At 43.7% G+C, this 24,000-nt stretch overlaps 1 protein-coding gene across 1 annotated transcript in view; it reads right to left on the bottom strand.

Moving 5' to 3' along the window:
• Positions 1 to 9,605, bottom strand: part of LOC134453512 (tripartite motif-containing protein 67-like) — a 10,227-nt gene extending 622 nt beyond the window's left edge. The window contains exons 1-10 of the mRNA XM_063204309.1: positions 9,534 to 9,605; positions 9,114 to 9,270; positions 8,023 to 8,361; positions 7,335 to 7,616; positions 5,274 to 5,587; positions 4,456 to 4,748; positions 4,004 to 4,181; positions 2,178 to 2,605; positions 1,893 to 2,003; positions 1,672 to 1,776 (exon numbers count right to left, since the gene is read on the bottom strand). Of these exons, the coding sequence (XP_063060379.1) occupies positions 1,672 to 1,776; positions 1,893 to 2,003; positions 2,178 to 2,605; positions 4,004 to 4,181; positions 4,456 to 4,748; positions 5,274 to 5,587; positions 7,335 to 7,616; positions 8,023 to 8,361; positions 9,114 to 9,270; positions 9,534 to 9,543 (2,217 nt within the window). The 5' untranslated portion in view covers positions 9,544 to 9,605. The remainder of the gene's footprint in view (positions 1 to 1,671; positions 1,777 to 1,892; positions 2,004 to 2,177; positions 2,606 to 4,003; positions 4,182 to 4,455; positions 4,749 to 5,273; positions 5,588 to 7,334; positions 7,617 to 8,022; positions 8,362 to 9,113; positions 9,271 to 9,533) is intronic.
• Positions 9,606 to 24,000: the final 14,395 nt, after the last annotated feature.

A 24,000-nucleotide genomic window follows, 5' to 3' on the forward strand; every position in this document is an offset into this window, starting at 1 on the left:
CACGCACTACCAAGGCTAGAACACTTGACATTGGGAAATGGTGATGGTGTGCATTCCAATATGTGGACTCCTGTCCTCGACGGCCTGTGCTTGTGGTGTCGCGCTTTGCTGACGCCCCACCTCCGTGTAGAAAACAAAGTTTCCTCGCTGCCAGCCTAGCTATAACAACTTTTGGGGGACTGTTCTTCATTCACCATCCCGATTGCAAATGAGAAAATGACATTAGACTTGTGCTTTTGCAAGATAGTAAGTGCATTCGATTTCACATCAACGCATGCATGCGCATTTAGACAGCAATGCACCCTGGATGAAAATGCTGCATGATGCTGCATAGATTTCCTGTCAAACTTCGAAATTTCGTCGACTTTGCGTTGACGAGGTGACATGTCACATGGTGTAAAACTATCGCGGGATGAATGCGGCTGCAGTCAGATCTTGCAACCTCTGCAGTTGCTTATCCCCTTCAACGCTCGTCGGCGGACTGCCTCCGAGGTCACGCGCCCATGAACTGGTTGGTCAACAACTCACTCACGTGTGTATATGGGTCTTGTCTCACACCTCTACACAAGTTTGCGCAGGTCCCCACTTCAGCTCCTCCTCACTGCCTGTCCCCCTACTCCTCACACGTGGTGTGTTAGTAGAGCAAATCATATTTGTGGCCGACTGCAAATGCGCTGTATTTAATAACACCCACATCGTGACAACAAGTTCTCGCTCATGCGCTTCGTCAATGTTGATCGAAAGCAACAAAGTCGTATGGGGCTATTGAATTAAACTTCTGTCATCAATGACATCATCACAAGGTCACAAGCAAGCAAGTGAGCTAGGGAGGACGGGAGTCTGCATATTGGAATCCTCCTATAGTGTATTATCAGTCAGAGGGTATAGGTCATAGTGTATGCTAGGGGTGGGCGATATGGAAAAAAAACCCAATATCACGATATGGATTACTTTATATCACAATAACGATATATATCACGATATAGCACAATTACATACGTTTTCAGTTATTCTCTTTATTTGCTCTTTATTTTTTCATGTCGCAACACAACCTTCCTTTACAATGGATCTTTTTATTCTTATTTTTACAGTTACATTAACTTATTGTGTGTGTTGTGACAACATGCAATGTAATTAAATTATATTCAATTGTATAAAATGAATAGAAATTACTATCACGATATAAACGATATAGGAGAAAGATCACAATATACACTTAATCACGATAGCTATATATATCGTCATATTGCCCAGCCCTAGTGTATACCATTAGCTAGGGGACAGAGGTCATATGAGGTCATAGGGTATGTGGGTGGATGATATGTTGCAATGAACATGCTTCTTAGATAGTACACTGATAATAAACAAACAAACAAAAATCCATACAATACTGGTACTGGCTGTCGTTGCACTGCCCTGACGTATGCAAACGCTTAGAGATAGAACATTAGACTAGAGGTGACATGGCAATTTGCGACAGCACTGGGAAATGGCATATGCGTCCACCTCTGTCAAAAACTGGACTAAAACTGTGAATATGAAATAACACATTAATCAAAGACCAGATTTGTGTGTGTGTGTGTGTGTGTGTGTGTGTGTGTGTGTGTGTGTGTGTGTGTGTGTGTGTGTGTGTGTGTGTGTGTGTGTGCGCGCATCTGTGTGTGTACATACGCGGTAGGCAGGACCCCATGCTCCGTGACCATCAGAGTTGACTGAGCGCGCTCTGAAGATGTACTCCGCATCCCTCCTCAGGCCTGACGCACACATACTGCTGCCCTACACACACGCACACACACACACACTTATATTACCATCTTTGTGAGGACCTTCCATTGATTGCACATATTATTACACACATTATTACACACACACACATACACACACACACTTACCTTGAGGCCGCCCATAACCACGCCTCCTCCATTGACACCACCCCCATTTGCGTCCTGGAAGTGCACATCGAAATACTGGACCTTATCACCCATAGGAACCATCCAGAACACCTACACATGCACACACACACACATTCATAAACTTTGGTTAGGTTAGCACACAATCTGGTGTACTTCTCTGCTTGTCTCTCTCTCTCTCTCTCTCTCGCTCTCTCTCACACACACACACACACACACACACACACTCTCTCTCTCTCTCTCTCTCTCTCTCTCTCTCTCTCTAACCTCCACAGTGTTGGGGTATGCCTTGTGTTGGTAGATGATGGGGGGTCTGGGTAGTGGCACCTCTCTCCTGGCGTCTCCTGCGGGCATGTCCCGCTCCTTCTGGGTCTGCTGAGGCTGCTTGGGCTCCACATGGGGCAGGGCCAGGGGCTTCTCCTCCACTCTGCAGCCCAGAAACGGAGCACCCTGCCAGGGCACCTTGTCTGCCGTGTCGGCCTCCAGCCCTGGGGCCACCTCCACCTGTGGAGCAACCTTCACCTCTGGATCCTGGGTCTTGACCACTAGCTCCTCCTCTTTTTTCTCCTCCTCCTTCTCTTCCTCTTCCTCTGCTTCTTCCTCTTCCTCCTCTTGCATTGCCTCGCCAACTGTCCCTGTGACGATGGCTGTAGGCATGGCGACGGCCTCGGAGAGGTCCCAGCGCAGGTGCTTATCTTTAACAGAAATCACATTTACACACACATACACACACACACACAATTACCATTTACACAATCAGTTACTCAATCAGACATTTAACAACAATCATGATTAAAACATCACCATTTTACACACATGTGTACATACGCATATTGTACTTTTTTTTCACTAATTAGTGAATTTTTCACCTTAAAAAGATCCTATCCATTAAAGGCAGTCCTTTCCTTATGACAGACACATCAGGGTATACACACTATCACCACCCTCCTCACCACCTAAGATGTGACAGTAACCCTATACACTAGCCTTCATTAGTCTTTGGGGCAACAACTACACATGTTGCATGATGGTTAGAAATCATTGTGTCCGACTTCACCAAATTCAGTCATGCTGTGACGAAGACGCAACGTGTGACGTGGTGTCAAACTCTCTCGGGATTAAAGGCATTGCAGACAGCATTGCAGACTTTAATGTGTTAATAGGTGCAATTGAGTTGTCGTCAACGCATGCATGCGCATTTAGACAGCAATGCACTCTGGATGAAAATGCTGCATGACGGTTAGATTTCCTGTCAAACTTCAACATTTCGGTGATGTTGCGTTGACGAGGTGACATGTCACATGGTGTCAAACTATCGCGGGATGAATGCGACTGCAGTCAGATCTTGCAACCTCTGCAGTTGCTTATCCCCTTCAACGCTCGTCTGCGGACTGCCTCTGATGTCACGCGCCCATGAACTGTTTGGTCAACAACTCATTCACGTGTGTATATGGGTTTTGTCTCACACCTCTACACAAGTTTGCGCAGGTCCCCACTTCAGCTCCTCCTTCACTGCCTGTCCCCCCACTCCTCACACGTGGTGTGTTAGTAGAGCAAACCGGTGCGAGCTCATCATCTCGTTCATATTTGTGGCCGACTGTAAATGCGCTGTATTTAATAACACCCACATTGTGACAACAAGTTCTCGCTCACGTGCTTCGTCAATGTTGATCGACAGCAACGAAGTCGTATTCACCTAATGTGTTAGCACGACCCATGCCGTGACGCTGAGTTCTCGCTGACATGAGTGCATGAAAGTCCTTGTGCACAACCCTTCAGCTGTCCTGGTGCAGGTGTAAGGCAGGAAAACGTCATCAATATGAAAAGTTCATTAAACACCGCACACCGTATACTGTTCTTTTTTTCGCGTTTCGCCTAGTGCGTCTTCAGGTTCTCTCTTTACCAACCCACGTTACCCAGGTGTACAAATAAGGTGTGTATTGTTCTCGCTGACATACGTACTCGGCAGTCATCAGTCTACAAAAGTAGTTCTATGTCCACAATCACCATTTCAAACATGGCCTCACGTGATGGCGCCTTCACGAAAGCGGAAGCAGTCTTAGGGTACACAAACTGGGCGTCTCCCCGCTTACCCAAAATGCTTTGCAGGTCTTGCTGCAAGGCGTCAAAGTCCAGGTGAGCGTGGTCAAAGGGTCGTGAGCCCACAAGCAGGAGAGGATCATGGGTGGTAGTCTCGCTCTTGAGGAGAGGATCATGGGTAGTAGCCTCCCTGCAGAGCGAAACCAGCCAGTGCACTAGTCCCTCTCCCCCCTACAGAAATAAAGGAGACAACAAAGTCAACACACACACACATGACATGGATACACACACACACATACACAACTTGGATACACACTCAGGGCCGCTGACAGCTTTGGCTAGGCCCGGGACAAATTCATCTGAAAGGGCCCCCTGCCCAATAGATGCAATGTAATATGGACCCAATTTCGGGCCCCCTCTCTCCCTGGGCCCGGGACAACATACCCCTTTGTCCCCCCTGTCAGCTTCCCTGTACGCACGCACACACATACAGAAATGTACTCACCTGTAGGAAGGCTGAGTCCCGAGGCTCCAGAAGAGCCTGCTGCCCCAGTACCTGCAGCCCAGCCAGGGAGGCCCTGAGTGGGGCCGCGTGCTGCAGGAAGCCCTGGGCAGCTGTGGAGGTGCTGGAGCTCAGCACGTCAATGCGGCTCAGCAGTGACACCTCCTGGTCGAGGAGGGTGCTGCGCAGGGCCTGGAAGCCGCGCTGGACACAGGAGCGCAACTCAGCACCGCGACCAGACACGTGGCACAGTGCAGCCGACATCGCATCACACCGTGCGCTACACTGCTGTTCCACTGCACACACACACACACACACACACACACACACACACACACACACACACACACACACACAAACACACACACATAAAACATTTGTAAGGGCAGCCGTTTGTATGAACAGGAGTATGTGTGTTGGTGGCGTGCTGTCGTACTGCAGTGCCTGTGTCAGTTGCTCCTGTGTGTATGTGTGTTACCCTTGCTGGCATACTGCATTGTCTGTGTGTGTGTGTGTGTGTGTGTGTGTGTGTGTGTGTGTGTGTGTGTGTGTGTGTGTGTGTGTGTGTGTGTGTGTGTGTGTGTGTGTGTTACCCTTATTGGTGTTCTGCAGGGCTAGTGTGAGCCACTCCATTGTGTGTGTGTGTGTGTGTGTGTGTGTGTGTGTGTGTGTGTGTGTGTGTGTGTGTGTGTGTGTGTGTGTGTGTGTGTGTTACCCTTATTGGTGTTCTGCAGTGCCTGTGTGAGCCGCTCCTGTGTGTGTGTGTGTGTGTGTGTGTGTGTGTGTGTGTGTGTGTGTGTGTGTGTGTGTGTGTGTGTTACCCGTGCTGGCGTACTGCAGTGCCTGTGTGAGCCGCTCCTGTGTGTGTGCTCGGGCCTGTCTCAGCGGCGCCACCTGCTGTTGCTGTTTTGCCACTACAGGCGTCGGCGTGGTCACCAGGCAACCGTGGCAGCCCAGCCTCACGTGACCGCCAATCACGCAGCTGTGGGTCACGCTGCGCTCCGGGTGGGCGGGACACTGCTCTCGCCCCGCCTCCAGGGTGGGCTCCACCAATGAGTGGGCACGGTAGGCGGGGTTACTGTGCTGCCTGCTCAGACACTTGGCACAGAAGTGGAGACGGCAGGTGGCACAAAATCTACGACAAGGAAGGGTAGAGTTGGAATAGAGTAGAGAACAGTTAGAGAACAGAATCTACAGTAGAGTTAGAATAGAGTAGAGTAAAATACAGGGGTGCATTTCTTGAAAGCATAGTTGTTAGCAAGTTGGGAAGTTGCCAATGAGAAATTGCATTGAAAACAATGAAGTAGATAACTAAATTAGCAACTATGGTTTCGAGAAATGCAACCCAGTAGAGTTGGAATAGAGTAGGATTTAGTTGAGGATAGCAGGGGTACAATCGTATAAAGTAGAGTAGAGAAGAGATAGAATAGTGTATAGTTAGAATAGTGCAGAGTAGAGTAGAGTAGGGTATAGTAAGAATAGAGTACATAATCTACAGTAGAGTTAGAATAGATTAGAGTAGAGTAGAGTACAGTAACGTTAGAGTAGCAAAGAGTTAAAATAGAGTAGAGTAGAGTAAAGTTAAGTAGAGTAGAGTAGAGAGTTACCTAGGTCAAGTTACCGGGCCAACACAATGCCGGTGACAAGATCAAGCGACAGAGAATGGCTGGACAGTGTAGCAAGAGTGATACGAGCGATAGAAGCGACAGAGTATGCCTGTTAAAAGCAGAATGGCTGTGGAAGCTGTTATGTTGCCGAACCGCATCATAGCTCATTCGAATAACATTTGCTGAAGTCGAACTAGAAACTGTTGCACAAGTCTCTCAAATCATCTCTGGTTGCCCAAATCGCTTTTGTCTCTTCTGCCACCAGCGACTCAATACAAAGTCAAGTACTTCAACTCGCATCTGGTCTATTTTTGCCATTACAATCGAAAAGTGTAGTGTAGAGAAGAGTTAGAATAGAGTAGAGTAGAGTGGAGTAGAGTGCATTTAGTGTGTAGTAGAGCAGAGTAGAGTTAGAATAGAGTAGAGTTAAAATAAAGAGTATGTAGAGTAGAGTTGAGTAGAGTTACTAAAAGTGGAAAAGAGTAGTATTGAGTAGAGTACAGTAGAGTAGAATGCAGAGCAAAACAAGAACGCAGTAAGTCAAAATGGTCTAAAAAAAAATTTATATCGGAAATGGGTTTTAAACTACCTCATTTGTCTTGTGTCAAAAAATGGTGGTCCAACGCCGTCCCGTTTTGGAGAAAACTCATTTTGAAAGTGCAAAAATGACCAAAAAAAAAGTTACTGCTTGTTGTACTTAAAGGATATGTCGTACAAAACAAAAACGCAGTAAGTCGGCGAGTTACTGCTGCACGTTCCAATGGGACTGGTTTGGGAGTAGACAGTAATACTAGCCAAGAACGCAGTAACTCCTGCAGTAACTCCATTTTGTGGCAGTAATACCAGCCAAGAACGCAGTAACTCTGTTTTTTGTGGCAAAAAGACACATAAATGTTGTTTTTTTGTGTGCATTAAATTTCTATCCTAAACAAGCACAGTTGTCGCGCCATATGGGACACCTTGAAGCCTTTTTTCTCAGTTTGCAGTTTTCAGAGTTACTGCGTTCTAAGGGCAGTAGAGTAGAGAAGGGAAGAATACATTTAGAATAGAGTACATGAGAGTAGAATACCTTTAGACTTAGTGGAATTGAGTAGTTTAGAATAGTGTTGAGTTCATTTAAAACAGGGTGGAGTACATTTGGAATACAGCAGTAGATTCTAATACAAAACTAATCTGTGTTTCCTGGAGGTAGGTGATTGGTGTGTAGTATTTCCTGGTGGCAGGTGATTGGTGTGTTGTATTTCCTGGTGGCAGGTGATTGGTGTATTACCTTACCTAGCAGCCGGGCGTTGCTTGGTGCAGAGGTCACACGGCGCCGGCTTGGGCTCCACGTAGACGGGCAGTGCCCAGGGGTCAGCTGACCCAGACCCTGGCGACCACCCCAGCGACCGGCTGGACCTCCTGAGGGATGAGCGGAGAGCCCAGGTGTTGCCATGGCGTCTCGAGACTCCTCTCCGCGCCAGCCTCCGCAGCTCCGGGTGGGCATCCAGGAGGCCCTGTGCCATCCGGGAGAGGAGCACACTGGGGGGGTACGACCAGCGGGCATCAAGAGAGGGTCTGGAGGGGGGAGGGGGTGGCGAAGAGAGAGAGAGAGAGAGAAGTTTACATTCACTGAACACCTCCTAGCTGGACGGGGTGGAGAGAGACAGACAGCGAGAGAGCGAGAGAGAGAAAGAGAGAGAGAGAGAGAGAGAGAGAGAGAAAGAGAGAGAGAGAGAGAGAGAGAGAGAGAGAGAGAAAGAGATTATTCCCAAGTGGGTCACATAGCCTGTCACATAGCCATTCAGGGGAGATTCACATCCACATATCACTCATAATGCGTACCGTTCTGCCAGTGGTCAAAAGACTTCAACCATACATAGTACTACACTACAACGGACATTACACATTCACGTAATTGGCTGACTGGCTCGTCACTCACCCATTACACATTACGTGATTGGCTGACTGGCTTGTCACTCACCCTTCTCCAGGCAGCAGCAGTGGGCACGCCGCCTGGCATCGCGGGCATCGGAAGGCGGGAGGTTGGTCAGCTTGAGCTGGAGCGTCAGCACTGATGGAGGAGGGGTCAGAGTCGGAGGGGGTGGCAGTCGGGGCGGGTGGGGCAGCGGTTCCCTTTGAAGTGAGGTTGCGTGTGTGTGCTTTGCGCGTGTGTGTGTTGCGTGGGTGTGCGAGGCGGGTCAGGCAGGCGGGGCAGAGGCAGTGTCCGCAGGGCAGCGTGATGGGCCTCAGGAGGAAACGGCCACAGCCGGGACACCCCAACAGCTCACACACCGCTCCCAGCACACCGCTCTCTAAGGCCCTGAAACATATACAAACATGCAGATAGACAGAGTATGTTGATGCACATACTCATGCACACAGGTATGACACTACATTACACTACCACACTACATTGCATTACGTTACATGACTTCACACTGAAATAAACTACATTTCATCACTACACATTGCACACTACATTACATTGTACTAAATTAAATGTGCCATACTTCAGAAGCCAGTTACGTGTATGAATATTTTTTGAAAATGCATTGGATTTGGCCTCTCGTTTACACGTAAAAAGAGTTTTCGAATGCACATTTCAAAACTCTGGTTTAAAAAAATATATACCATTTAAGGGACTAAAATGCACCTGTCACAATTTTTTACATTTTTTATCCTCATGTCGTGTTTACACATAAACAAACGGATTTAAAAAAAAAATCCAAATTCTAAAATATTTAGGCCTACATATGTGTAACCAGCACCTTAGTATTATAAAGTTTAATAACATATTAAAAATGTACGTCTTCATGAAGACCCAGTGAGGGTTGAAACCGGTTGGCGGTTTTACTTCTGTAACTATGCCCCCCAGTTTAAGGGTTTTTAATATTGAGGACAATCCTTGTCGGCCTGTGGAGTTTCCTGAAGTTGGCCCTAGTGCCACCAAGCTCTAAATGGAATGACTTTAATCTTCTTACTTCAAGAGCACAGTTAAGAGTTTTACAAGATTGGAGAACAGGAGCACTAAGAAAACCTTTTCTTTTATCCCCAAGTGTGGTGTTCCATTACCCCCACTGAGGTCCATGGCCTGTGCCCCTCTTCTGCAGAGCGGTGGTGGGACCCTCCTCCTCCTCCATTGGGACCCCTCCTGATCCTCTGGACACATCACCACCACACGCTGGCTCAGGAGACACACCAGCAGCCTCAGCCGAAGCCATCACCACAGCTGATACACACACACACACACACACACACACACACACACACACACACACACACACACACACACACACACACACACACACACACACACACACACACACACACAATCAATCAATCAATCAATCAATCAATCAATCAAAAATATATAGCACCTGCATGAGTGACACACATACGTTTAAATATAGGCCTACTCTCAGAGAAAATGTCTGATATCACCCCCTACAACAGTTCAATAAAACCGATTGGTCAGCGTTATAGACTACTTACATTTATCCATTCATTGAGTGTGGTGTGTCTGTAAGTTTAAGACATGAACAGTGGATAGGAACGACACTGCCAAAGTGATAAGGAGTCTCGTGCAGCTACGTCATAATACAACACATCCTTGAGATGAAATGTTAATGACGTCAGTTTTGTGCTACTACTGAAATGCGGTGTAGGACCCCTAGCCTACCGATCAGGATTTCTACAGACGTGTTCATGTTTTGTTGATTGATTGCTACACAATTAAAATAACTAGTGCAGAGCCCGTTGGGCCTATTTGCCCGTGTTGTGTTTTGTAGGCCTAATTTAGGCCCAAGTAAAAACTGGGGGCTTCGCTGCGCTGTCCTAATGTGCTCCTTAAAAAAAACTGTATTTTTTCATGTAAGCTATAATTTTCTACCAGATAGATAATTGTTGCAAATCTCTTGACTAACGAGCGGCTTCAATGTTGGGTGCACTGCCGATTCCATGAAAATGTTCGTAGGCCTACGGTATCTTCACTATTTTATGTTTATTGAAACTTTGCGCTGCAATCCGCTGTACCACTGCCAAGTCATCCAAGTTTGAGATATTTTGGTGCTGTGCTGCGGGAGTTACGCGGGCACAGAGACACCGATAGAACCTTGAATTATTAGATAGATTAGGCTATCAAATAGCCTCTAGTGCGATGGTAACTGTAATGGATAGTGATAGGATAGGAATAGGATGAATAAATATTGTAACTTTCCATCGAATCAGTTTCCGTTTCTGTTTTTGTTTGGAAATGTCTTATACATTGCTGCTGTAATAGGCATAATTATGAAGCCAAACATGATGAACCCGGTGCCCTCCATATCTTACGCATGGGCTGAGCGGGAGTTGGGAGCTGGAGAGACGGCGGTGGCATATGCAAATCTTCGTCGCCCTCCTGTCCAACTCAAACCCCACTGTCTGTTGCTCCATGCCACCAGTCTGGGCCTGTAGCAGGTATACGCGTGGTCATGATCATGCGCTTCCTCCTTTGGGGCTTTCTCGTGGTCCAACTTGGGCAATACATACCGGCGGCAACTGAAGGCCTTGACTGTGGTAAGATCACTTTAATTTTTTGTAATTAATTTGTTAAAGATAAATGCAACTAAGTTATTAAATAGCTTGAGTGGATTGTTAGACAAGGCCTAATTTATAAGTTAGCCTACATCTTATAACTAGGCCTATAGGCTACCAACAATAAGCAGCGTCCTGTCCTTGTTTTGTTTTAGACTTTCACATTCGACCTGGAAAAGTTGTTGTTCACGTGAAACAAGGTAAGGCAAAGTAGGCTACAGTGACTTCAGTGAGCTTTGTCATGCCTATGTGATCAATGAACTCTATTGGCCTATTACGCAGCTATTGAAGTCCCCCCAAAAGATAAATGTTTTGTTTTGTGTTTTGAATAGCCTACTTCCTATCGTCATGTTCACTCACAAAAAATCAAAATACACAATTGTTTTACAACATGTAGCCTAACAAAAGTGAGTAGGCCTACACCCCAAGCTAAAATCCTGTAGAGTGTCTGAGAGTGTTGGCCCGAAACGTATCGAAATGAAAAGGGATTAATAGTCGAGTACATCTATTGCGTTAACACACCAAACCCCCAAAAATTGATACAAAAGGTTTTTCAACTTATTTCCAGGTGTCTTTACTAACATACTGAAAATCTAACGGTGGCATTTTCAAGATCAAAGTTTTTCAAAATAAAGGTTATTACATGATAATTACATTATTAGCTAACTTCAAAAGACCTATTTATTTTATTTTGGAAACCCAGAAATGTTGGTCTCTGCTCCCATGTTTTAAAACTTTAGCCATGTTTCAATAAAGGCTTTTTAATATTTTTTCACAAGAAGAGTGCCTTGGACTCCCTTTTTTTGACCAGAAATGTTGTATTTGTGAAAATGAAATGAAATGTTTTTGTCAGCAATATAGGCCTATAGACCTAGGCCTACTATAGCAATATATAAATTGTCGGATGCTAACTTGCTTATATTGTTCAACTTCACTATGTCATGCTATTTGCATGAATTAACATGTTTTCAGGATCTGTTTGGTTGGAGTGCTGTTTGGGTGGATAAAGACACTGCTACTGCTATGGTAATATCCATGTGCTGTTTGTCAGGGCACATCATCAGTGATGAATCATGGTCTGTCACACTGGGTGTTTTGCGTCTTTCAGCAGCTGAACTGAACAGACAGGAGCCACTACTTGTGTAAGTAGAGGGCAAGATGAAATGGTTGGTACTGGAGGAAGACAACATCCTGGAATGAACATGGGGCTTTAGCATAGCTTTCAGATATGCCAGAGTAGGGCCGTTGTAGCTTTGTAGGCAAGGGTCAGGGCCTTGTATTCAATTTGGGCATGAAAAAAAGGACTGACATGCAGTGACATTTGCAAAGGTATTATTGCACAAGCTGGAAGACCAGTCTGAGAAGCGACATGACTGGGAAACTGAGGCTATGTGGTCAGAGGATGATAGATGGTCATCAATAATGACACCTAGGTTTCTTGTGGCCTTCTTTGAGGCAACAGCAGAGTCCATATTGAGTTTGATATCATGGCAGCCTGAGTCTTCGCCAGCAGTGCTGTTTTAGCGAGGCTCAACTGAATTCCATCATACTTGTGGATAGTTCAGAGAGGCAAGCGGTAAGGTGTGCGTAGACCATGCAGTCATATGTCAGAAATTACAGATATGACTGACTGTGCTTCATCAGTGTAACAGTAGTGCACGCCAAAATATGTTCGTATCTGGTGGTGGTTCTTTGGATGTTGGCCAGCACGGAGTAAAATTGTACAGCCAAGTGATTCCTCCCCAAAGGGGGTCAGCTCTATGTTCCCACGGCCCATTGGTCCCACAGCCCATTGGTCCCACATTGCTAATACTTTTGCGTTTTTTCAAAATTAGGCCCAATGGTCCCACAGCCCATTGGTCCCACATCACTAAGATTTTTTAATTTATTTTTAGGTCCGTTGGTCCCACAGCTCATTGGTCTCGCTGTCCATTGGTCCCATATCACAAACACTTCAATGGGCTGTGGGACCAATGGGCCTAAAAAAATAAAATAAAAAAGCAATGTGGGACCAATGGGCTGTGGGACCAATAGACGGTGCCGGTAGAACTAGACCTGTGTATGGGTGCGTGTGTATGAGAGAAGGAGGGAGAAGAGAGCAGCATCTGCCGTGGTGGTGAACTTACATAATTCAACGCACCTGTCGCTCGAATTCGCGTTGTTCTTCTCGCCTGACGTTAGTGACCATTGGCTGACAAGCAATCTGTATCCTTTTCAAAAAGGATCCCATGTTTTAGAACTCCTTCCAGACATGGCCAAAATAACTTGAAGCCTTCTATCCTTGTCAAACAAATCAACAACGTCTTCCTTTGTCACGCCCTTCAAGTTAAGAGTCCTGAAAGCCCTAAGATGAGACGCTTTTTTTTTTTTGGTCGACCAACAATTAGTCGATTATTTGCGGACAGCCCTACATGATACATGCTAAGAATGATATTACCAGACTCATAGAATATCTGGAAGAACTTGAGAAACATAAAACTCAATTATTTTAATCTAAGAGAGGTGTTAAATAACCATGTTTTGAAAAAAAAGCTAGCCTGTGTGTCTGCACAAAGATCTTTAGATTAACTTCAAAACAAAACGAGATGTCCATATCTTCTGAAGATATCTTTTGGCTTTCTAGAAACAAAATAAAAAAGTAATTTTGAGCCTGGCTTTTTTAGATTTTGAGTTTTTGAATTTTGAAATGTAATGCATATTTAATTAGACATAGTTTAATTACCATATTAAAACATAACATTTCAGAAAACTTGCAATACTTTCTTTTTCTTACAAATATGTGAGTAATCACCGGGTTAAGTTTCATGGTGATATCGGCAAACTAAATTTTTTTGGCCTATTCACCTGGAGTGTCTCTCGGCCCTTATAATAAGCCTATAGCAGCTATGTTGAAAATAACTAATTTCCCAAAGTCAGGTTTTTACTAGATTTTTAGTATGTCATTTAGGAGGTCCAATAGTAATGGAATCCATGACAAAATCCATATCTTTGGTCTGTTCATCTCTCTTGAAATCAAGATAATCAAATTTGCTTTAGATGATAAATCTCACACCCATCTATTTTAGCCAGGTGCAGACTCAAAATGTAAAAGTTCAATGTAAAAAAAGGTTGAAACACACACGATGACCTCCCTTTTAATCCCTTTTCATTTTGAGACGTTTCGGGCCAACATGGCCACTTCTCAGACACTCTCTACAGCATTTTAGCCTGGGGTGTACTCACTTTTGTTACATGTTGTGAAACGTTAATGGCTGTATTTTGTTTTTTTGTGAGTGAACAAAAAAGGCAAGTGGTTATATACTGTATGCTGTTAACATGTCACTAATCATTGAGTCGAAGTGAAATTTCTTTAATGTTGTCCCATGAAAAGATAATATACTTACAAATCTGCAAAACTGTGAGGATTGTACTCACTTCTGTGACATACTGTAATGTAATGTTAGCCTATATTACCAAAATGTATACATTTAGGGGTTTTCGCATCATCTTTGATCCGAATCTACAAACCATAGCCTTTCCGATGATGATACTCATGCGTCTCTGACATTCATGCATCTCTCATGCTGGACACCCAGGCCCCACCCACCTTGACTAATGAAACGTCTGCGGGATACACTGACTATGATCTGTGTGACGCATAGAGATGTATTGTATTGTTGTTTGACTACTAGCCCACACTGTTTTTTTTTTTAAAGGAAGTTATGTACTGCATGTTTTGCTGGGAATCGTCCTAGCACCATGGATGCAAACGAAATGCAAAGTACACTGGGAATTCAGAAGAATAAATTAACTAACTGTCCAATGGAGAATCCACAAACAGCATGACCGTTGACATGTTCTCTCTCTCTCTCTCTCTCTCTCTCTCTCTCTCTCTCTCTCTCTCTCTCTCTCTCTCTCTCTCTCTCTCTCTCTCTCTCTCTCTCTCTCTCTCTCTCTCTCTCTAGTGTGTGTTTCATGTGTTTGTTTGTTTATTGTTTTTTAAATAATATTTAGTGTTGGTGTTGGTGGGTACCATATTAGATGAATATTTGACCCATTCCATCAATGTATATACTTATTTATTGATGACATGATGAAAGCCACCAGATTGGCCTTCATAAATAGATAGATTGATAGATAGATATTTCTACATACATTTAATTATTTTATTTTCATTGTTGTTTTCAAAATATTCTCTACATATGCTAGCCTTATCAAGATCAAGTGGTCTAAGTCTCTCCATTGCAGCAGAGGGGGAGGAGTCCCAGTCTCCTCTGCTGAGAGCTCGTGACCAATGGCGATGTCTAGCATTTCCTGTATAGGCATCAGCACCGTGACCAGTGGCGATATCTAGCATTTGAAAGCCCAACTGGGAAACTCCAACTCCCATTGTCATTGTGACACAGCACTCCACAGCACACAAGTGTTCACTGCACACTGCACACAACGACATTGCATTTATGCTTCACCCGTGCAAGGGGGCAGCCCCCAATGGCGCCCCATTTCCTACTGTATAGGCCTCAGCAGTGTGACCAGTGGTGGTCTCTAGCATTTCCTCCGGTGTTCTTCCCTATAGGCCTCAGCAGTCCGACCAGTGGCTATTTCGCCTCCTGCAATGTGTCGTCATTTGCGACCCTCAACTCCTACGTGCTGACCGCTGTATTTCGGGATCGGGATCGCTGCCCCCCCAACTCCTCCATGGTGATGGTCATCACTGGCCCTCTACTGGCACTGGAGGAGGAGAGAAGAGACATACCACCACTACGACCAGGCAGGACATACTTTGTACACACACGCGCATGCACACACACACACACCAGTGAGGACACACACGCACCAGACAGGACACAGACACAGACACAGACAGACGGACACGTCATATTGTGTTGTGGTGTGCGTGTGTGTTTATTTCTTGTTATCGGTTGTCAAATTGTGCTGTGTGTGTGTGTGTGTGTGTGTGAGTGTTTATTTCTTGTTATCGGTTGTCAAACTGCTGTGTGTGTGTGTGTGTGTGTGTGTGTGTGTGTGTGTGTGTGTGTGTGTGTGTGTGTGTGTGCGTGTGTGCCTGTGTTTCTTCTTCGTCTTGTTGTTAGACTGTGCTGTGAGCATGACGTCCTCCAATGATGATGGCTGTGTACCGCGCCCTCTGATGGACTGTGTTTACTCCTGGACGTTCGTCTACCTCTACGACCGGCAACCCCAATGCTCTTCACCAAATTCACAAACCCTCCTCATCACACCCACCGGCATCAGCCAGACCTTTTCAAATTCAATTCCTTACTCCTGCAATGTCGATGCCATCTGTAATCTTACTCGAGGGATTCTACAAGTCTTGGAAGGAAATATGTTGTATACTTTCCTAGGGCAGCTGATGACCTGTCGCCGTAGACTGGTTAGAGAGTGTGAAGGTCTTCTGCTACTAGAGGAGTATGTACACACACACACACACACACACACACACACACACAACTTTGTCATGTGATGTACGCTTTCCTTTGATCACACTGCACTCTGATGATGGCTAAAGGGCCGAAACGCATCTGCTTGTGGACATGGTGGTAGCCTATAATGATGAGACTAAGCTTGTGAGTGCATTTTTCTCCATTTTAAAGGTGACGGAGAGTGGTTGAATGGGTTATTTACCCTTGTTCTGTGATATGATGTATAGCCCAAAAAAATGGTTGGGTCTGTAATGGCTTAGAACCTTCATAAAAGGCTAAGTGAAAACGCTGTGTATTGGTTGGGGTTCAGAATGCTTCGTTTTGGCCTCATCAGCGTCATTTCTGTGCTTATTTGGCAACCTCATTATGAAATGCACGTAAATGGTGACGCAGACTATTTGCCGTGCTTCCTGATTGGTTATCTACTTTTTCAGCTAACTTTCTGGTGGTTGCTCTAATTACTTGACTGCTAGAACGTGAATTGCCAGCGTTATTAGATAAGATACAATAAGATAAAATAAGCCTAGCCATGTGCCGGCCCATGGCAAGGCATACTCGCGGATCCAGCACTATTATGTTCAAGCCAGAATCTTAGGAGGGGAAAAAAGAAGAAGAAGAACAACAACAAGAAGCATGCTACGGCCCCAGTGAAACGTTTCTAAACGGTAGGTTACCACCAAAGATTATTTGAATTCATAATAGACTGTCTCTGTCATTACCACATTGCTATTTTACTGCAGGCCTACTATTTTGCTGGTAAAAACAAAGTCTTTGCTTATCATCGTGCAACCTTTGTGTTTGGGGTTCAGCTCAACAACCCACACTCTTTCTCATTCCATTATGTTGGAAGCTGACGGGATATCGTCATTGCACGTGTCTATAATACAATAAGTATTTATGTTGTAGTGGAGCAGCTACAAGGCCAATATGGCAAGAATCGTGCAAATTATGATACAAGCATGAAATTTGGCAGGTATATGCCAAAGACCCTTACAATCAAATCTACCCGATTTGCCACTTGAAATGGCGGCCATTTTCCAAGATGGCCGCCAAAAAATACCCCAAAAGTTGATTTATTGCAAAGAATTGACATATAAAATTATGATACAAGCATGAAATTCAACACGTTTGTGCTCAAGACCAGCATAAATAAATCTACCTGATTTGCCACTTGAAATGGCGGCCATTTTCCAAGATGGCCGCCAAAGAAAACCTCAGAAATTGATTTTTTGCACAGAAATGACCAAACAAATTGTGATACAAGCATGAAATTCGACATGTTTGTACACAAGACCAATGAAATTAAATCCACCTGATTTGCCACTCAAAATGGCAGCCATTTTCCAAGATGGCCGCCAAAAAGACCCCAGAAATTGATTTATTTCACCAAATTGACCAAGCAAATTATGATACACACATGAAATTTGGCATATATGTGATCAAGACCAATACAATCAAATCCACCTGATTTGCCACTTGAAATAGCGGCCATTTTCCAAGATGGCCGCCAAACAGACCCCAGAAATTGGTTTATTGCACCAAATCGACCAAGCAAATTATGATACACACATGAAATTCGGCATATATGTGATCATGACCAATACAATCAAATCCACCTGATTTGCCACTTGAAATTGCGGCCATTTTCCAAGATGGCCGTCAAAAAGACCCCAGAAATTGATTTATTGCTCCAAATTGACCAAGCAAATTATGATACACACATGAAATTCAGCATATATGTGATCAAGACCAATACAATCAAATCTACCTGATTTGCTACTTGAAATGGTGGCCATTTTCCAAGATGGCGTCAGTTGTATAGAATTGCAAATGTGGTCTAAATTGTTCATTATCCTTAATTCAGATGATGAGGTGATACAGATGCGTCCTCCAATGACAAATAAGCCCTTATAACATACTAATAATATGTTGATAACATTCCAATAATGCCAGTTATGCACCCCCACCCCCCAACAAAAAATGACTGCTAATGACATGCTAATAATGCAATGACAATGTGGTAATAATAAGCTAATTCATGGTTTTATCAATGTTGCTCTTACATAATGTGGCGATGTTGCTCTAACGTTGCGGTAGCATGGTAATAGCTAATGCCAGTTCTTGATGCCGAGGGAGGGTGGTGCGTGATGATGCTACTAGAAAAATCCAAAATAAATAAAATGTAAAGAAAGCTGTTGAGGCATCAACATAGCTACATCCTGATGAGAAACAACAGCCTAAGTGAACAATCACATAGAATCCCAGATTCAGAACACAACAACACTGGTTTATTCATCAGTGCAGTTTTACCCAATGGCCTAATGGAATAACTTATGAGGATTTACACTGTTTTATGGACATTTATACAGTTATAACCCCTTTGCAAAGACCCTATGTTAGACCCGTATTGTCTTCAAAATTGCAGTGATCTTTATCTTGAAGTCTTTATCTGTTACTTAAGGCTCTCTTTAATGTCTTAGCAATGCTGTTATGATGTAGTTGAGTCTTTCCAGCAAAGTGTGAACGGGCCTGTCTTTTTGAGGAGGTTAGAAGTCTATGGCTGAATCTCATTTCACCCCCTTGAGAGCTGTGTATACTCTCTTTGCCGACTGTCGCACAGAGGTCAACGCAGACTGTTTTGATTTTTGCTCGATCTGGTCTGCGCTGTGAGAGGATTCAAACTGCCTTCAGTACAAGGAGTAAACTATACGTGTCTGTTGCCTTGTAGCTACACAGCTACACAGACTCAACGACAATGGAAATGAAACATGCAATAAACGTCAACCTTTTTTTTGATTGCACTATCCACCGCGGTAGTTTGGAACAAGGAAGTGGGTCATTGTCGAGAACAGGTCGCACAAAGCAGAATGAACTATGGAAACACTATTTACTGTCCCGATATAACTTCAGCATCGTAACTTGCAAGTGCACGTGTTGTCTTTGGTTCGTGTAAATAAATGAAGCTACAAAGCATGAGGAACTTATTTAATGAACATCTCATAGTCCGTATTCCAGTGAAGGTTAGAACAAGGAAGTAGCTGTTTGTTCTCGAGCACAGAGCAGCCTGGTCGAGAGGACCAATCACAGTGGCTCTTGCTGCCGTTAACCGCGTAGCTGTCTGCGGGCAGTCACATTTTCAGGTGCACACCAAGTGGTAAAAATAACTGTGTGGCTGTCTGCATCATCGCACAGACAACTTTGATTCTGAGCATAAACCAGGCTTTAGCCCTACGCCTTTCCCCTTACCCTCCGTTTTGCACGTTCATAGGCGTAGGGCTGTCCGAATTCACGTTAAGACAGAGGGGTAGGGGTAGGGGTAAGGGGCTTTCTACCCCTTCAAATAGAGATTTTCCAGAGGAAGACTTCAAACGGAGGGGTAAGACCTATTTCCCCCAAATGCATTGTGAATGTCTTAAAAAAAAGGTCGGCATCCACAAAAATATGCAAAAATAAGTACTTTATGTAATTTATGTTTTTACTGTTGTAATAAATGTTGCATTGTACTAAGTTAAACATTGTCTCAATGGGTTATTTTCTCCAGGAAACGTGCATGAAAAAATTGCTATTAATGTCTACTTAATGCATGGAAGTCGTGAAGGAATTGCGAGGGTCATGCAACACCGTTGTTTTTTTTTTTTAAATTGTTGTCCGAGTGATTACAAGTAATATTGTTGGTTTAACCATCGAGAGGCTGTTTTTTGAATGCTATGGTTGTCATGCCGGGATTGTTGAAGGGGTGTCAATTCGTAGGGGTTGCGTTTCAAGGTTAGAAGGGACAAGGGGCAAGGGGAAGGCATAGGGGTGTTCAAACTTCACAGTGTGCAAAATCAGTGTTGTACAAATGACAGTGCACGGTTTAACTTTAGAAGGAATTCAATGACAGACAGTGCATCTAGGCATTTGTGTCCAAAATTCATTTTCTATTGGTTACTGCTTCTCAATGGGGGCTCTACAGCCCCCCAGGGGGTATTGGGGAGTCCTGGGGGGTGTTGAGAAGGATAAAGCTGAGAGGAGGTAGTACTCGCAATGCATTCAGGGAAATCTGTCGAAGCCCTCCGTCCGTGGAGTGAGGTGTTGGAAAATCTCCGCGCGGAGGGGATGAAAGCCCTTCGCCGAACCCCTACCCATCTGTCTGAACGTGGATCGGGATGCCACTACGCTTATACGTGGACGCGCAAAACGGAGGCAAAGGGAATCGGCGTAGGGCTAAGGGGTGTAATGGGATTCACCATCATCATCATCAATTTCTTCTCTGTGTAGGATAATGCCCCCTGAAATACACTAACACCTCCTGCCATATTACCGTAAATTTCCAAGTGGCCAGCAAGTCAGGAAGATTTGATTATATTGCTCTATAGCACAAACAAACAAAATTAGAAGCTTTTAGCGTAAGTTTCTTGCTGGATTCCGCGCTAAATTCATTCTTTTTGGAGCCCATATTGTGAAATGGCTATCATTTCAAGTGGTAAATCAGGTAAATTTTCTTGTATTGTTTGTTAGCACATTTACACAACATTTCATACTTGTATAATAACTTACTTGGTCAACTGTGTGCAAAATTCAATATCTATGGTATGGTAATCTACGGTATTTTTGGCGGCCATCTTGAAAAATGGCCACCATTTCAAGAGGCAAATCAGGTGGATTTGATTACATTGATCTTGTGCACATTTATGTCGAACTTCATGCCTACATCGTAATTTGATTGATCAATTGTGTGCAATAAATCAATTTCTGAGATCTTGGCGGCCATCTTGGAAAATGGCCGCAATTTCAAGTGGCAAATCAGGTAGCTTTAATTACATTGGTCTTGAGCTCATGCGTGTCGAATTTCATGCTTGTATCATAATTTGCTAAGCCAATTCTATGCAATTCATCAATTACTGAGGTATTTTTGGCGGCCATCTTGGAAAATGGCCGCCATTTAAAGTGGCAAATCAGGTGGATTTGATTTCATTGGTCTTGAGCACATACATGTTGAATGTCATGCTTGTATTATGATGTGCTTTGTCAATTCTGTGCAATAAATCAATTTCTGAGATCTTCTTTGGCGGCCATCTTGGAAAATGGCCACCATTTTAAGTGGCAAATCAGGTAGATTTAATTGTGTTGGTCCTGAGCACATACATGTTCAATATCATGCATGTATCATAATTTTATATGTCAATTCTATGCAATAAATCAATATCTGGGCTCTTTTTTGGCGGCCATCTTGGAAAATGGCCGCCATTTCACGTGGCAAATCGGGTAGATTTGATTGTATTGATCTTAAGCACATACCTGCCGAATTTCACGCTTGTATCATAATTTGCACGATTTTTCCTGTAGCCGCTCCACTATTGCGCGGTGTTACAACTATGAAGTTGACTCAATTGATAAAGCATGGGGCTTTACTGAGTGTGATACCAAATGCCCTTATAAGTTCAGAACAGTGGTGTAGCGTACTCTACGGGACATGTAGGCTAGAGAAAACTAAGTGATTGATCAAGCCTTTATAAATAGCAATGGAATGACACAGAGGATGCTACGTAAATGGCCACTAAAGTATATGCTCTGCAATGCAGCCACTGTGGACAAACACCATAAGTGAAGATAATGTGAAATCTGATCAATCACTGGCAGTCAATTTTTCACTCACCAGGTCCTACGGGGAAACTGTATTTGCATGTCTCATGCACATAAGACTTTCTCCATGTGAATGACTTACTTACACATTATAATTGTGACATTACCTTGATTCCCCCAGGTACCCAACCCCTGGCCTAGAAACAACATGCACTCCAAAGCACCTTGAATGTCTACAGAGCAGACCATGGTCGTTTGGCACTGAGAGGAATGGAAAGGTAGGGTGGATAATCATCTCTGACAGCGTAACATAGAATATGGTATATTACAGTATAATTACACTACTACATTACTGCTTCCAACACTACCACACCACATTTGGTCGCTACATACTAAGAAAAAGAAAAACGGATACAAGCCAGTAGCATTTGTTTACAACGGTGGTTCTGAAACTTCTTTCACATAAGGCAGTACTGTAATTTCATATTAATAATAAATGTTTGTGGCACCAGAAACTTTGAGAAACGATGATATACAGTGAGTCCAATATGTATTTGATCCCTTTCTGATTTTGCCCGTTTGCCCACTAATAAAGACATGATCAGTCTATAAATTTATCATAATATGTATTCAAACATGGAGAGACAGAATATCAAAAAGAAATTCCAGAAAAGAACTTAAAATAATATATTTTAATTTATTTGTATTTAATTTAGGCTAATAAGTATTTGACCCCTCTAGCTAAAGAAGATAAAGTGCTTTGTGGCAAAGCCCTAGTTGTCTAGCACTGAGGTCAGACGCTTCTTTTAGTTGATGACAATGTTTGTGCATATAGTAGAAAATATTTTTGCCCATTTTTCTTTGCAGATTATCTCCAAAACATTAATAGTTTGTGGCTGTAGCTTGGCAAATGGGAGGTTCAGTTCTCTCCATAGAATTACTATAGGGTTAATATTTGGAGACTGTCTAGGCCACTTCACGACTTTAATATGCTTCTTATTGAGCCACTCCTTCGTTGCTTTGACTGTATGTTGTGTATTATTGTCATGTTGGGAGATCCAAAAATGGCCCACCCTTCAGTGTAGTGGTGGAGGGAAGGACGTTTGCACTCAGGATTGCACATTACATGTCTCCCTCCATCCATTCGTTGACGATGTGAAGTTGTCCTGTGCCTTGGCCAGACAAACACCCTCAAACCATAATGATACCACTTTCATGCATGATGGTGAAGAGGGTGTTCTTGGGATCATAGACAGCAGTACTTTTTCTCAAAACACATTGAATTGTGTTAATGCCAAACAGCTTGATTTTGGTTTCATCTGACTACAGCACCTCCTTATCATATCCTAAACCACCCTGATGTCCGTTGGCAAACCTCAGGTGGGACTGCACAGGTTCCCTCTGAAGTAGAGGTACCATGTGTGCACTACAGGATTTTAAACCTCTGTGGCATTAAGTTCTACCAGTAGTTTTCTCAGTGATTTTGGTCCCAGTAGCTTTGATATCATTGCCTAGTTCATCCCGTACAGGTCTAGGGTGCTTTCTTTCTGTTCTCATGGTTATCAAATCCCTACAAAAGGTCAAATCTTGTATAGAACCCCAGACAGGCTGATGGATAGTCATTTCGTATTCCTCACATTTTGGAAGAAATGCATCAACAGCTGGGTCATTAATACCCAGTCTCTTTCTTGTGGCTTTGCAGCCCATTTAATCTTTGTTCGGGTCTAAAATCTTGTCCCTGATATCATTTGACCGCTGTTTGGTCTTTCCCATGATGGTGAGGTTGGAGTGTGACTGATTCACTCATACTATGGACTTATTCTGCTGATTAAATGTGTCTTTTATGCATGTTAGTATGTACAGGTGTCTTTCATTTAGATGACAAGTTGATCGGAAGTGGCCATCTGGTCTGTGGGCCCGGAACTGTGATCAGTTGGCAGGGGATCAAATACTTATTTTGCTCGATGAAATGGAAATAAATGTATATATATTCTCTTAAGTTAATTTCTGGATTTTCTTTTTGATATTCTGTCTCTCCATATTAGAATACATATTATCATAACATTTATTGACTGATCATGTCTTTGTTAGTAGGCAAACCAACAAAATCAGCAAGGGATCAAATACTTATTGGACTCACTGTACACAATTAAACAGCATAAACCACACTCAAGAATGAATATTTATTTTGTAAGGGGGGAATTCCCTGAGACCACTGAAGAGTACGCTGGATCCAGGACAACCACCCTCAACCGAAACGGGACGTGTAGAGCCACTGCATCCTCGACTGTGGGTCGTTCAAGTGTGAAGCAAATATTTGGTTGGACTAGTCCTCAGTATGTCTGCGGTGAATGGGCCAGGATCCAGGACCATTTCATCAAACACCAGCTTGACCAGATTGT

The sequence above is a fragment of the Engraulis encrasicolus genome, chromosome 8 (genome assembly GCF_034702125.1).
Source record: "Engraulis encrasicolus isolate BLACKSEA-1 chromosome 8, IST_EnEncr_1.0, whole genome shotgun sequence".
NCBI classification, from domain to species: Eukaryota; Metazoa; Chordata; class Actinopteri; order Clupeiformes; family Engraulidae; genus Engraulis; species Engraulis encrasicolus.